The sequence below is a fragment of the Salmo trutta genome, unplaced genomic scaffold (assembly GCF_901001165.1).
Source record: "Salmo trutta unplaced genomic scaffold, fSalTru1.1, whole genome shotgun sequence".
Lineage (NCBI taxonomy): Eukaryota > Metazoa > Chordata > Actinopteri > Salmoniformes > Salmonidae > Salmo > Salmo trutta.
The window spans coordinates 12,469-23,332 of record NW_021822552.1 but is presented as its reverse complement, the minus strand read 5'-3'; the positions used below and the strand labels follow the sequence as shown (position 1 = coordinate 23,332).

The 10,864-nt window shown below is 45.2% G+C and overlaps 1 protein-coding gene across 1 annotated transcript; it reads right to left on the bottom strand.

The window, feature by feature from the left end:
• Nucleotides 1–7,115: 7,115 nt before the first annotated feature.
• LOC115182594 (piggyBac transposable element-derived protein 4-like) lies at nucleotides 7,116–9,734 on the bottom strand. Its single transcript, XM_029744123.1, has 3 exons — nucleotides 9,545–9,734; nucleotides 8,786–9,427; nucleotides 7,116–8,155 (listed from the first exon to the last, which is right to left on the bottom strand). The coding sequence occupies exons 1-3, from the start codon at nucleotides 9,732–9,734 to the stop codon at nucleotides 7,143–7,145; spliced, it is 1,845 nt and encodes a 614-aa protein (XP_029599983.1). The 3' UTR covers nucleotides 7,116–7,142.
• Nucleotides 9,735–10,864: the final 1,130 nt, after the last annotated feature.

Sequence of the window (10,864 nt, the reverse complement as noted above, 5' to 3'; positions counted from 1 at the left end):
AATATCTGCAATTTTTTGTGAAAATGGTTTTAAAATGTTTTTTAGGCCTGTCCAGAATGTCGCTAGTTTGGCATGTCCGGGGTCACTGTTTTTCTGTCACGAAAATGAAAAAAAATATCTGCAATTTTTGGTGAAAATGGTTCTAAAATGTTTTTTTTAGGCCTGTCCAAAATGTCGCTAGTTCGGCATGATCGGAGTCATCGTTTTTGGTGACAAAAATAGAAATCTGCAATTTTTTGTGAACATGGTTTTAAAATGTTTTTTTAGGCCTGTCCAGAATGTCGCTAGTTCGGCATGTCCTGGGTCACTGTTTTTGTGTCACGAAAATGAAAAAAAAAAATCTGCAATTTTTTGTGAAAATGGTTTTAAAATGTTTTTTAGGCCTGTCCAGAATGTCGATAGTTCGGCATGACCGGGGTCACTGTTTTTGTGTCGAAAAATGAAAAAAAAATATCTGCAATTTTTGGTGAAAATGGTTCTAAAATGTTTTTTTAGGCCTGTCCAAAATGTCGCTAGTTCGGCATGATCGGAGTCATCGTTTTTGGTGACAAAAATAGAAATCTGCAATTTTTTGTGAACATGGTTTTAAAATGTTTTTTTAGGCCTGTCCAGAATGTCGCTAGTTCGACATAACCGGGGTCACTGTTTTTGTGTCACGAAACTGAAAAAAAAAATCTGCAATTTTTTGTGAAAATGTTTTAAAACATTTTTTTAGGCCTGTCCAGAACATCGCTTTTTCGGCATGATCGGAGTCATCGTTTTTAGGGAAAAAGTAGAAATCTGTAATTTTTTTTGAAAATGGTTCTAAAATGTTCTTTTTAGGCCTGTCCAAAATGTCGCTAGTTCGGCATGATCGGAGTCATCGTTTTTGGTGACAAAAATAGAAATCTGCAATTTTTTGTGAACATGGTTTTAAAATGTTTTTTTAGGCCTGTCCAGAATGACGCTAGTTTGGCATGTCCGGGGTCACTGTTTTTGTGTCACGAAAATGAAAAAAAATATCTGCAATTTTTTGTGAAAATGGTTTAAAATGTTTTTTAGGCCTGTCCAAAATGTCGCTAGTTCGGCATGATCGGAGTCATCGTTTTTGGTGACAAAAATAGAAATCTGCAATTTTTTGTGAACATGGTTTTAAAATGTTTTTTTAGGCCTGTCCAGAATGTCGCTAGTTCGGCATGTCCTGGGTCACTGTTTTTGTGTCACGAAAATGAAAAAAAAATATCTGCAATTTTTTGTGAAAATGGTTTTAAAATGTTTTTTAGGCCTGTCCAGAATGTCGATAGTTCGGCATGATCGGAGTCATCGTTTTTGGTGACAAAAATAGAAATCTGCAATTTTTTGTGAACATGGTTTTAAAATGTTTTTTTAGGCCTGTCCAGAATGTCGCTAGTTCGACATAACCGGGGTCACTGTTTTTGTGTCACGAAACTGAAAAAAAAATTCTGCAATTTTTTGTGAAAATGTTTTAAAACATTTTTTTAGGCCTGTCCAGAACATCGCTTTTTCGGCATGATCGGAGTCATCGTTTTTAGGGAAAAAGTAGAAATCTGTAATTTTTTTTGAAAATGGTTCTAAAATGTTCTTTTTAGGCCTGTCCAAAATGTCGCTAGTTCGGCATGATCGGAGTCATCGTTTTTGGTGACAAAAATAGAAATCTGCAATTTTTTGTGAACATGGTTTTAAAATGTTTTTTTAGGCCTGTCCAGAATGACGCTAGTTTGGCATGTCCGGGGTCACTGTTTTTGTGTCACGAAAATGAAAAAAAATATCTGCAATTTTTTGTGAAAATGGTTTTAAAATGTTTTTTAGGCCTGTCCAAAATGTCGCTAGTTCGGCATGATCGGAGTCATCGTTTTTGGTGACAAAAATAGAAATCTGCAATTTTTTGTGAACATGGTTTTAAAATGTTTTTTTAGGCCTGTCCAGAATGTCGCTAGTTCGACATAACCGGGGTCACTGTTTTTGTGTCACGAAAATGAAAAAAAAAAATCATTAATTTTTTGTGAAAATGGTTTTAAAATGTTTTTTTAGGCCTGTCCAGAACATCGCTTTTTCGGCATGATCGGAGTCATCGTTTTTAGGGACAAAATAGAAATCTGCAATTTTTTGTGAAAATGGTTTTACAAAATATTTTTTAGGCCTGTCCAGAATGTCGCTAGTTCGGCATGATCGGAGTCATCGTTTTTGGTGACAAAAATAGAAATCTGCAATTTTTTGTGAACATGGTTTTAAAATGTTTTTTTAGGCCTGTCCAGAATGTCGCTAGTTCGACATAACCGGGGTCACTGTTTTTGTGTCACGAAAATGAAAAAAAAAAATCATTAATTTTTTGTGAAAATGGTTTTAAAATGTTTTTTTAGGCCTGTCCAGAACATCGCTTTTTCGGCATGATCGGAGTCATCGTTTTTAGGGACAAAATAGAAATCTGCAATTTTTTGTGAAAATGGTTTTACAAAATATTTTTTAGGCCTGTCCAGAATGTCGCTAGTTCGGCATGATCGGAGTCATCGTTTTTGGTGACAAAAATAGAAATCTGCAATTTTTTGTGAACATGGTTTTAAAATGTTTTTTTAGGCCTGTCCAGAATGTCGCTAGTTCGACATAACCGGGGTCACTGTTTTTGTGTCACGAAACTGAAGAAAAAAAATCTGCAATTTTTTGTGAAAATGTTTTAAAACATTTTTTTAGGCCTGTCCAGAACATCGCTTTTTCGGCATGATCGGAGTCATCGTTTTTAGGGAAAAAATAGAAATCTGTAATTTTTTTTGAAAATGGTTCTAAAATGTTCTTTTTAGGCCTGTCCAAAATGTCGCTAGTTCGGCATGATCGGAGTCATCGTTTTTGGTGACAAAAATAGAAATCTGCAATTTTTTGTGAAAATGGTTTTAAAATGTTTTTTTAGGCCTGTCCAGAATGACGCTAGTTTGGCATGTCCGGGGTCACTGTTTTTCTGTCACGAAAATGAAAAAAAATATCTGCAATTTTTTGTGAAAATGGTTTTAAAATGTTTTTTAGGCCTGTCCAGAATGTCGCTAGTTTGGCATGTCCGGGGTCACTGTTTTTCTGTCACGAAAATGAAAAAAAATATCTGCAATTTTTGGTGAAAATGGTTCTAAAATGTTTTTTTTTAGGCCTGTCCAAAATGTCGCTAGTTCGGCATGATCGGAGTCATCGTTTTTGGTGACAAAAATAGAAATCTGCAATTTTTTGTGAACATGGTTTTAAAATGTTTTTTTAGGCCTGTCCAGAATGTCGCTAGTTCGGCATGTCCTGGGTCACTGTTTTTGTGTCACGAAAATGAAAAAAAAATATCTGCAATTTTTTGTGAAAATGGTTTTAAAATGTTTTTTAGGCCTGTCCAGAATGTCGATAGTTCGGCATGACCGGGGTCACTGTTTTTGTGTCGAAAAATGAAAAAAAAATATCTGCAATTTTTGGTGAAAATGGTTCTAAAATGTTTTTTTAGGCCTGTCCAAAATGTCGCTAGTTCGGCATGATCGGAGTCATCGTTTTTGGTGACAAAAATAGAAATCTGCAATTTTTTGTGAACATGGTTTTAAAATGTTTTTTTAGGCCTGTCCAGAATGTCGCTAGTTCGACATAACCGGGGTCACTGTTTTTGTGTCACGAAACTGAAAAAAAAAATCTGCAATTTTTTGTGAAAATGTTTTAAAACATTTTTTTAGGCCTGTCCAGAACATCGCTTTTTCGGCATGATCGGAGTCATCGTTTTTAGGGAAAAAGTAGAAATCTGTAATTTTTTTTGAAAATGGTTCTAAAATGTTCTTTTTAGGCCTGTCCAAAATGTCGCTAGTTCGGCATGATCGGAGTCATCGTTTTTGGTGACAAAAATAGAAATCTGCAATTTTTTGTGAACATGGTTTTAAAATGTTTTTTTAGGCCTGTCCAGAATGACGCTAGTTTGGCATGTCCGGGGTCACTGTTTTTGTGTCACGAAAATGAAAAAAAATATCTGCAATTTTTTGTGAAAATGGTTTTAAAATGTTTTTTAGGCCTGTCCAAAATGTCGCTAGTTCGGCATGATCGGAGTCATCGTTTTTGGTGACAAAAATAGAAATCTGCAATTTTTTGTGAACATGGTTTTAAAATGTTTTTTTAGGCCTGTCCAGAATGTCGCTAGTTCGGCATGTCCTGGGTCACTGTTTTTGTGTCACGAAAATGAAAAAAAAATATCTGCAATTTTTTGTGAAAATGGTTTTAAAATGTTTTTTAGGCCTGTCCAAAATGTCGCTAGTTCGGCATGATCGGAGTCATCGTTTTTGGTGACAAAAATAGAAATCTGCAATTTTTTGTGAACATGGTTTTAAAATGATTTTTTAGGCCTGTCCAAAATGTCGCTAGTTCGGCATGATCGGAGTCATCGTTTTTGGTGACAAAAATAGAAATCTGCAATTTTTTGTGAACATGGTTTCAAAATGTTTTTTTTAGGCCTGTCCAGAATGTCGCTAGTTCGGCATGTCCTGGGTCACTGTTTTGTGTCACGAAAATGAAAAAAAAATATCTGCAATTTTTTGTGAAAATGGTTTTAAAATGTTTTTTAGGCCTGTCCAGAATGTCGATAGTTCGGCATGATCGGAGTCATCGTTTTTGGTGACAAAAATAGAAATCTGCAATTTTTTGTGAAAATGGTTTTAAAATGTTTTTTTAGGCCTGTCCAGAATGACGCTAGTTTGGCATGTCCGGGGTCACTGTTTTTGTGTCACGAAAATGAAAAAAAATATCTGCAATTTTTTGTGAAAATGGTTTTAAAATGTTTTTTAGGCCTGTCCAAAATGTCGCTAGTTCGGCATGATCGGAGTCATCGTTTTTGGTGACAAAAATAGAAATCTGCAATTTTTTGTGAACATGGTTTTAAAATGTTTTTTTAGGCCTGTCCAGAATGTCGCTAGTTCGACATAACCGGGGTCACTGTTTTTGTGTCACGAAAATGAAAAAAAAAAATCATTAATTTTTTGTGAAAATGGTTTTAAAATGTTTTTTTAGGCCTGTCCAGAACATCGCTTTTTCGGCATGATCGGAGTCATCGTTTTTAGGGACAAAATAGAAATCTGCAATTTTTTGTGAAAATGGTTTTACAAAATATTTTTTAGGCCTGTCCAGAATGTCGCTAGTTCGGCATGATCGGAGTCATCGTTTTTGGTGACAAAAATAGAAATCTGCAATTTTTTGTGAAAATGGTTTTAAAATGTTTTTTTAGGCCTGTCCAGAATGACGCTAGTTTGGCATGTCCGGGGTCACTGTTTTTCTGTCACGAAAATGAAAAAAAATATCTGCAATTTTTTGTGAAAATGGTTTTAAAATGTTTTTTAGGCCTGTCCAGAATGTCGCTAGTTTGGCATGTCCGGGGTCACTGTTTTTCTGTCACGAAAATGAAAAAAAATATCTGCAATTTTTGGTGAAAATGGTTCTAAAATGTTTTTTTTAGGCCTGTCCAAAATGTCGCTAGTTCGGCATGATCGGAGTCATCGTTTTTAGGGAAAAAATAGAAATCTGTAATTTTTTTTGAAAATGGTTCTAAAATGTTCTTTTTAGGCCTGTCCAAAATGTCGCTAGTATGGCATGATCGGAGTCATCGTTTTTGGTGACAAAAATAGAAATCTGCAATTTTTTGTGAAAATGGTTTTAAAATGTTTTTTTAGGCCTGTCCAGAATGACGCTAGTTTGGCATGTCCGGGGTCACTGTTTTTCTGTCACGAAAATGAAAAAAAATATCTGCAATTTTTTGTGAAAATGGTTTTAAAATGTTTTTTAGGCCTGTCCAGAATGTCGCTAGTTTGGCATGTCCGGGGTCACTGTTTTTCTGTCACGAAAATGAAAAAAAATATCTGCAATTTTTGGTGAAAATGGTTCTAAAATGTTTTTTTTTAGGCCTGTCCAAAATGTCGCTAGTTCGGCATGATCGGAGTCATCGTTTTTGGTGACAAAAATAGAAATCTGCAATTTTTTGTGAACATGGTTTTAAAATGTTTTTTTAGGCCTGTCCAGAATGTCGCTAGTTCGGCATGTCCTGGGTCACTGTTTTTGTGTCACGAAAATGAAAAAAAAATATCTGCAATTTTTTGTGAAAATGGTTTTAAAATGTTTTTTAGGCCTGTCCAGAATGTCGATAGTTCGGCATGACCGGGGTCACTGTTTTTGTGTCGAAAAATGAAAAAAAAATATCTGCAATTTTTGGTGAAAATGGTTCTAAAATGTTTTTTTAGGCCTGTCCAAAATGTCGCTAGTTCGGCATGATCGGAGTCATCGTTTTTGGTGACAAAAATAGAAATCTGCAATTTTTTGTGAACATGGTTTTAAAATGTTTTTTTAGGCCTGTCCAGAATGTCGCTAGTTCGACATAACCGGGGTCACTGTTTTTGTGTCACGAAACTGAAAAAAAAAATCTGCAATTTTTTGTGAAAATGTTTTAAAACATTTTTTTAGGCCTGTCCAGAACATCGCTTTTTCGGCATGATCGGAGTCATCGTTTTTAGGGAAAAAATAGAAATCTGTAATTTTTTTTGAAAATGGTTCTAAAATGTTTTTTTTAGGCCTGTCCAAAATGTCGCTAGTTCGGCATGATCGGAGTCATCGTTTTTGGTGACAAAAATAGAAATCTGCAATTTTTTGTGAAAATGGTTTTAAAATGTTTTTTTAGGCCTGTCCAGAATGTCGCTAGTTCGGCATGTCCTGGGTCACTGTTTTTGTGTCACGAAAATGAAAAAAAAATATCTGCAATTTTTTGTGAAAATGGTTTTAAAATGTTTTTTAGGCCTGTCCAGAATGTCGATAGTTCGGCATGACCGGGGTCACTGTTTTTGTGTCGAAAAATGTAAAACAAATATCTGCAATTTTTGGTGAAAATGGTTCTAAAATGTTTTTTTAGGCCTGTCCAAAATGTCGCTAGTTCGGCATGATCGGAGTCATCGTTTTTGGTGACAAAAATAGAAATCTGCAATTTTTTGTGAACATGGTTTTAAAATGTTTTTTTAGGCCTGTCCAGAATGTCGCTAGTTCGACATAACCGGGGTCACTGTTTTTGTGTCACGAAACTGAAAAAAAAATCTGCAATTATTTGTGAAATTTTTTTTAACCCTCCCGTTGTCCTCCCATTCTGCCTACTCCCCGTGTCCCCGGGCGGGTCACCCTGTCCCGTCTCGGCTAAAGGCCCAGAGGGCACAAGTGTGACAGTAGGCGTGCGAACAGCCTTTGCAGATGTATTTCTTACACCTGCAGCACGCCGTGTGTGTCTTGGCGTCCTTCTTGGGCGGGCAGAGCTGACACCTCTTCCTCTTGCTGGCCACTAGCGGGGCGGCGGCGTCCGGGCCGGCGGCGCGCTCCCGGGCCGGCGGAGGAGCGGCGTCGCGGTCGGCACCCTGCAGGACTTTGACGAGCGCGGACGCGGCTTCGGTGCGGGGGAGACGCTGCCTTCTTTGTATCAAGGGCTTGACCAGCGCCTTTCCCAGCTGCTCCAGGAACACCCTCCTCTTGTTCCGCTTCCGAGGCATCCAGTCGGGCTTGATCTCTCGCCATATGACAAAGGCGTTGTAGGAGGACACGTCGAGGATGTTGTGGAAGATGACCAGGGGCCAGCGGGCAGTCATCCGTCTGCAGCTGTAGGTGCCGACCACCTTGTCTAGGTTGTCCACGCCGCCCTTGTTGCGGTTGTAGTCTAGGATGAGGGCCGGCTTCCGGTCGCGGCGATCGCTGACGTCGGCCTCCGTGTGCAGCGTGCTCAGGAGCAGCACGTTCTTATTTCTCTTTGCCAGGTAGGACACCAGAGTGGCGGTGGGCGTGAAGGCGAACATGGAGGACGAGACCTGTCTGCCCTTTGACTGGAGCAGCGCGGGAGGGAGCTCGGGCTTGTTCTTTCGCACCGTGCCGACCACGGTGAGGTTCCTCTCGAGGAGCCGCTGGCCGAGTTCGTAGGAGGTGAAGAAGTTGTCGCAGGTGACGTTGTGACCAGCGGGCAGCCCCTGCGTGAGATCGAGGACGACGCGGGCGCCCTGGTTCTTCTCGGGGGCTCCGCCGGCCGCCTTACCGGTGTAGACTTGCATCTTCCAAGCGTAGCTGGACTTGGCGTCGCAGGCCACCCACGACTTGATGCCGTATTTGGCCGGCTTGCTGGGGATGTACTGTCGGAAAGGACAGCGCCCTTTCGGGAGAGGGAGAGGAAGGAGATTAGCGGCGGCGGCGGCGGCACCGATGCTGACGCTAACTCTCTATACTACCGCTGGCTCATCGAGCGGCGTCATGCTGCTGATGCTACTGCTGATGCTGATGCTGCTGCTGATGATGATGATGATGATGACGCTGACGCTACCCCTCTATACTACCGCTGGCTCATCATTGGGGGGGCGAGCGGCGTCTACGTTACACGCCGCCGATGCTGCCGCTGACGCTACCTCTCTATACTACACAGATACACAGATACACAGATACACAGATACACAGACGGTACCTCTGAACGGGACCAGTTGTTGGTCCACCGTCAAGTCAGACCCCGGGTCGAGAGGAAGGAGATTAGCAGCGTCGTGCTGCCGCTGCTGCCGATGCTACTGCCGATGCTGCCGATGCTACTGCTGCCGATGACGCTACTGCTCCTGATGCCGCTACCCCTCTATACTACCGCTGGCTCATCATTGGTGGGGGCGCGCGGCGTTTACGTTACACGCCGACGCTACCTCTCTATAGGACACGTACGTACAGATACGCACAGATACTCACAGCAGATACGCACAGACGCACACCCCCACACACACACACGCACGCACGCACGCGGTACCTCTGAACGGGACCAGTTGTTCGTCCACCGTCAAGTCGGACCCCGGGTTGTAGAGGGCCGGCAGCCGCTCCTGCCACAGGTCCCAGACCTCTCTTATGGCCGCCAGTCTGTCGGCGGCGAGTCTCGCGGGTCTCGTCCGGCGGTCGTCGAATCGCAGCAGCCTCGAGTACTTGTGAAAGACCTTGAGCGGCATGGTGGCTCGGAACACGGTCCTGCCGCTCTCCGCGTCCCACAGGCTGGCCGCGGCCTCGCCCCGGGACCTGTAGACGCCCGCTAGGATTAGCAGCCCTAGGTAGGCGCGCAGGTCGACCGAGTCCATGGGTCGCCAGCCGTCGCCGTATTTTCTCACCCCCTGCAGATTGGTCATGTCCACGACGATCCTTTCTATCGCCGGCGTGACAAACAGCCGGAAGGTGGACTCGATGTCGAGCGCGCGCGACGCCGCGTAGGCCGTAGGGCCGGGCGTCACCGCGGGGCCGGGGTGGCGGACGGCGCGGGGCAGGTCCGGGCCGCGATAGGCCGCGGAGGACCATTTGATTTTGCCGTTTTTTGACAGCAACGTCTCCCTTCGGCCTCGGACGGCCGCCGCCGCCGCCGCCGCCGCCGGGTCCTCTCGCTCTGGCTCTGGCTCTCTGTCTCGCTCTCGGGCGGCGGCCGTGTCTCGCTCTCCCTCTCGCTCTTCCTCCTCCTCCTCCTCCGAAGAAGAAGAAGAAGAAGAAGAAGAAGAGCGCGACCGCAAGGCCGAGTCGTCCGCGTCACGTTCGGGGTCGTATTCCTCGCCGTCTTCGTCTTCCGACACGTCCTCCTCTTCGGAACCGCAAAAGTCTTCTTCGTCTTCTCGGTCGACGCTGGAGGCTATCTGTTCCAGGACCTGAGCCGCGCTGAAATCGGGACCGCGTCGAGGCGCCGGCTGCGGCCTCGCGCTCGGCGGGGTCGTATTCCTCGCCATCGTCCTCATCGTCGTCCTCGTCTTCTTTTTCTTCTTCTTCCTCTTTTTCTTCTTCTTCTTCTTCTTCTTCTTCTTCTTCTTCCTGACAATATTAGTAGCCTCTCTACGGCCGGCCGACTGCAGGCTGACGCGCCGCGCCCGGCCCGAGGGGTCTCTCTGACCCGGCCCTGACAACTGCAGAGGGGGTTACGACATACGCATTGCTGACGCGCGGCCGAGCCGGGGGGGTCTCTCTGACCCGGCCCTGACAACTGCAGAGGGGGTTACGACATACGCGTTGCTGACGCGCGCCCGAGCCGGGGGGTCGCTCTGACCCGGCCCTGACAACTGCAGGGGGGGATACGACATACGCGTTGCTGACGCGCGGCCGAGCCGGGGGGGTCTCTCTGACCCGGCCCTGACAACTGCAGAGGGGTTTACGACATACGCGTTGCTGACGCGCGCCCGAGCCGGGGGTCTCTCTGACCCGGCCCTGACAACTGCAGAGGGGGGATATGACATACGCGTTGCTGACGCTTCCCCCGGGGTCTCTCTGACCCGGCCCTGACAACTGCAGAGGGGGATACGACATACGCGTTGCTGACGCTTCCCCGGGGGTCTCTCTGACCCGGCCTGGACAACGGGAGGGCCGACGCGTGGCCGAGCCGGGGGTCTCTCTGACCCGGCCCGGACGACTGCAGAGGGGGGATATGACATACGCGTTGCTGACGCTTCCCCCGGGGTCTCTCTGACCCGGCCTGGACTCGGGGTGGAACGGCTCCTAACCCGTGGCCGACGCGTTGCTGACGCGCGCCCGGCCCGGGGGTCTCTCTGACCCGGCCCTGACAACTGCAGAGGGGGGGGGGGGGGATATAACATACGCGTTGCTGACGCTTCCCCCGGGGTCTCTCTGACCCCGGCCTGGACAACGGGAGGGCTGACGCGTGGCCCAGCCAGGGGGAGGGGGGGGGGGGGGGGGGGGGGGGGTCTCTCTGACCCGGCCCGGACGCGGGGGAACGGCTCCTAACGCGTGGCCGAGCCGGCGGGTCGCTCCGACCCGGCCGGGACAACGGGAGGGTTATACAAAAACAGTGACCCAGGACATGCCGAACTAGCGACATTCTGGACAGTCCTAAAAAATATTTTGTAAA

Coding starts and splice junctions, on each gene's coding strand:
- LOC115182594 (XM_029744123.1), bottom strand. CDS start 9,734: ATGGCGAGGAATACGACCCCGCCGAGCGCGAGGCCGCAGCCGGCGCCT. Junction 9,428..9,544: donor CGAGGAATACGACCCCGAAC/GTGACGCGGACG, acceptor CCGCCGCCCGAG/AGCGAGACAGAGAGCCAGAG. Junction 8,156..8,785: donor ACAACTGGTCCCGTTCAGAG/GTACCGCGTGCG, acceptor CTCTCCCGAAAG/GGCGCTGTCCTTTCCGACAG.